Source organism: Sinocyclocheilus rhinocerous, unplaced genomic scaffold (genome assembly GCF_001515625.1).
Source record: "Sinocyclocheilus rhinocerous isolate Xijiao unplaced genomic scaffold, SAMN03320098_v1.1 scaffold1581, whole genome shotgun sequence".
In the NCBI taxonomy this organism is placed as follows: domain Eukaryota; kingdom Metazoa; phylum Chordata; class Actinopteri; order Cypriniformes; family Cyprinidae; genus Sinocyclocheilus; species Sinocyclocheilus rhinocerous.
The window spans coordinates 154,130-158,557 of NW_015635516.1; the positions used below are offsets into that span (position 1 = coordinate 154,130).

Consider the following 4,428-nt stretch of genomic DNA (forward strand, 5'->3'; position numbering starts at 1 on the left):
CACACACACACACACACACACACAATTTTGATTCCCACTGTCCCAAATAATATATATTAGGAAAATACCACATAAGAAGAAGTTGGATCTTAAATAATAAATAAACAAACAAACATTGTATGCATTAACAGTGCTGGGAATAATATGGATAATAACAAGACTTTACTGTTGTTTTGGTGTCCTTTAAAGACTGGATTGTGTAGTTGGCTTGTTCCATATTAAACGACTGCTGGGAAAGCTGATCTCTTTGACCTTCATACCTGTATAATACAGCAAAAACAGAATTTAACAGTATTATTATAAAACATAATCTTAGATATTGAAATACACATTTCACACATTACAAATGAATATTAGTATAGGGAAAAACTCACATTCTCTTTTGTTTCAGCACTCTCATCGCCTTCTGTTTCACTGCATTCTGTAAAGAGATTGTTCATTTCATGTTTATGATTTATAGTGGGGTCCAAAAATCTGAGACCACATATAATGAAGTAAATAAAGTAAATTTGTGAACTTGAAAACTTCTAAAGGTAATATAATAGTATATAATATAATGTGTAATAGTAGTTGGCAAGGCAACATTTGTCATTTTCATTTAAATTATATGTTACTTCAATAATAAAGTAAAATTTAAAAAAGAAAAACAAAATACAACAAAATGACTTAAACCTTAACTAAAATAAAAAATAAATTAAAAAACTAATTCAAAATATTAATAAAAATCTCAATGATACTAATTGTATACTGGCACGAGTTCTGCTATCATAGGAGTACATACAAAACTAAGACATTCATGTTAATTTTTCAATTAAAAATTAAAATTGATTAATAGGTTGTTATGTTGATAATAATGTACTGAAAAAGCAAAACAAGACTTTTGGATCTCACTTTATAGTTAGAATGAGAGATTGCATTATTGCATGTTTACATGATATCAACTCGAGTTTTTGATGCTCACTTTTGAGGGTCCATCCCTCATCTTTTTCATCTGGTCCTTATACTTCATTAGCTCTGCGTCGATTCTCGCTATTTTCTTATCGATTGACTCGATCCTCGTATCCACCTATAACGGGAACAGCACACACAGCATCCACAGTACATCCATGTCTGACATGCAAACACCAATCAGGATGCTGCACTCATGTTCTGGGAGAAAGTCACAACAATACACTACTTACATTGCCTATGCAGTCAGGAAGGTTAGGAGTAGGCGTTTTATTGCTCCGTCCGAAAATTCGGTTCATTTTTAACGGGACTGACACTTATTTGCTTTGTTAAGGTATTTAAATGCTGATCACAGCGGGCTTGTTCCGGTTGGTCGTAGAATACACACCATAATAAAAGTCACGGTTGAGGTTTATCATCCGCTGTTTTTCTGTTGGTTCCCATTGGTAAAGCTTTAGAAATTCCCTAGATTCAGTTCTTCTAAGGCTATTGCTGTATATGTTTCTCTTTCGTCTCATTTTTCCCTTGAAATTGTTGCGTCACATATCTTTTAAACCAGCCAATATAGGGAGACCAACGAATAAATACATGGATTACCTAATGTATATGAATTATTGCTACCATTGGTTTACTATTATCAGGTTGATATATTTAATAATTGATCTGATATTATCATGAATGATATTTAGGCTATTATTGTAATTTTTAAATAAAAAATTTTTTTTACATTGTTTTTATGTGTAGCCTAATTCAACTTTGAAAATAAAATATTTTGAGTTTTTAATTTCAGTTATCTATCAATTAATAAATGCATTGTTTTAATTTACTGTAGACAATCTGAGACATCTGACTGCTGCATTCAAAAATTTTATTTTTTTAGCAACATTCAGTACATATTACATATGTTTATGTAACCACCATGATCTGATTATGTAAATTCACTCCATTCCAGTCAGAAAAGATGGTAGACTAGTATTTCAATAAAAAATAAATAAAAAAATAAAAAATGATGGAGGGTGTAAGTACAGATAAGTCATTTTCTCTCACAATATATTTGTAATTACACACCTCACAGATTCCATGGAAATGAATTGTACATGTTCCTTCTCTGGGGCTGTTCTGACAAACAGACCTTTCACAGTCTCACAGAGTGACCTTGAAGCGCTATGTTTATCCATTAATGTCTACCATGGCAACGTTAACACTTCATCAGACTTACCAAGAACTAGATTTAACTTGGTACTGACAGAACTGTCTCTGAAAAGTGTTAATGTGCACATAATCTGACAAGGTTCTGGACAACTCTGTAAAAAGAAGCCCTTTACTTTTCTGTTCCTTGAAGCCTACCATCATTTTAACTTGCAAAGCACGTTGTATGAAAAATTATTTAATGCACCTTTATAAGGACTGTTAAAAAAAATGTAAATTCTGCCATCCTTTATTAATCTTCATGTCGTTCTAAAGTGAGGAATTTAGCAGAATGGTTCCTATCCACTTGTATTTGGAAATGAGCATTTGAACTACTAAATATCTCTTTTGATGTTCCCTGAAAGAAAGAAAGTCAGAGTGGAAAATCTAGAATTTATATCTTTTGATAAACTAAACATTTATGTAATCTTCAATGGATGTTTTTTATTAATTCCATAATGTTTCATAAAAAAATATCACCATTTTACAGAGAGAAAATATATATATATATATTTTTTCTAAATTAAAGCTATAGACACAGTGTCCATTGATCATCATGTCTTCCTCTATGACGTATCTGAGATGTTCTCATTATACTGACAAGCATCAAAGGTGTGGAAAAAAGAATCTCTTGCTGTTTGAAATAGGCTATAAGATGCACAATAGGTTGCCATGGCGATACTGCCTTTGTTACGTGGTTACGCTTCTTTCATCTGGCTTTGTTGTCTTGAATGATTTTTCAGACACATCATTCAGTCGTGATGGAAGAAAACCCCATAATTGACATCTCTGAATAGAACATGAACATTAATTCTTACAGTTCAATTTATTGACACTATTGTTTTCAAATACAGGTAATATTAAACAAGCAAGGTACAACTGATGGCATAGCAAAGCTAATTTCATTTCAAATGATATTTTTTTCTTCAAAAATTGCACATATTGAAACACAAGCTGAGAAACAAAACTTGCTAACACATTTAAAATCTGCCGTGATATAATAGTGTACATTACTGAAAGTACAGTGGAACTTATAGAAACTTCTCTCACTCTGCGCTTCGTAACACCATAAAGCATCTTAGATGACCAAATATTTGCAATAATGTCATATATATTGATTAACGAAAAACCAAAGGCACAAAGGGCATTACATTTTTCAAAAGAATTGTGCAATTCCTATACTGTTGTGGCAAGAGCAGTGACGATGTCATAATAAAGGAACAGAACTACAGTAAAAGATTGCATTTTTACGAACGTCAAGACGTATATATATATATATATATATATATATATATAATAAGAAGTAATACTGCAGCAACAATATTAAAGTAATGGAATTTTTGTCATCATTTACTCACCCTTGTGTTATGCCAAACCATTTTTTTTTATTCATAGCACACAAAATGAGGGTTAAAAAGGATAGTGATAGCAACTATCAAGCTTTGCAAAGCACTTTTTTTTTCACTGTAAATATTTACTAAATATTTACAAAAAATTCCCCCTCTGCTATTAAAATCTGCTGCATTAATGACACATGCAAGAAACATCTATCCTTACCATATAAGGAGAAGAGGGGTGTCAGGGAGTCTCTGTCACCAGTCACCAGCTCTGGACTCCATACCCCAGAATCCTCCCCGGCTCACACCTGTTCACAATCACGATCACCATCACCTGGAGTTCTGATCACCTGCACCTGCCGTCTTCAATCAAGCCACCTTCAAAAGCACGCTCCTTCCAGTCACTCACCGTCCGGTCTACCATTCACCCTGGCAAACTATTCCAGACCCTTACCTGTTACTCACCTGGTGTTTGTACGTACCTCTAGTGTCTCCAGCGTTCCAGCGATCCTGTCCCTCGTCGACCTCATTCGTTCCCCGGACTCCTGCAAAGGATCAAACAAACCATTACCCAGAGCTAAGAACCCAAGAACTATCATTATCATCTGACTTACCTGCCATCTGTCTTCTTTCCCTGCTGTTGTCAATAAACTATCCTGTTTGCACTCTTACCTCATGTCTCTGCCTTGAACTGTGACAGAAGACCGGACCATCAACATGATTGCTGCTGAGGACCAGCTGTGGCGTTTGCGGCAGGACGGTCGGAGGTTGGAGCAATATGTGGAGGAATTCCTCGAGCTTGCCAACCAGGTGAGCTGGCATGACGCCGCTCTAGGTGCGTGTTTTCAGCTGGGGCTCGATGACCAGACGATCCGCTGCGAACTTCCTGTGAGTGATTTCCCCCTAATCGAGCTGATTAACCTCGTCGTTTATTTAAATTGTTCCGACTTTGAAG

General features: G+C 34.8%; 1 protein-coding gene across 1 annotated transcript in view; it reads right to left on the reverse strand.

The window, feature by feature from the left end:
• Positions 1 to 1,326, reverse strand: part of LOC107746917 (charged multivesicular body protein 5-like) — a 4,071-nt gene extending 2,745 nt beyond the window's left edge. Inside the window, exons 1-4 of the mRNA XM_016561263.1 lie at positions 1,182 to 1,326; positions 962 to 1,066; positions 375 to 421; positions 167 to 260 (exon numbers count right to left, since the gene is read on the reverse strand). Of these exons, the coding sequence (XP_016416749.1) occupies positions 167 to 260; positions 375 to 421; positions 962 to 1,066; positions 1,182 to 1,247 (312 nt within the window). The 5' untranslated portion in view covers positions 1,248 to 1,326. The remainder of the gene's footprint in view (positions 1 to 166; positions 261 to 374; positions 422 to 961; positions 1,067 to 1,181) is intronic.
• Between the last annotated feature and the right edge of the window lie 3,102 nt (positions 1,327 to 4,428).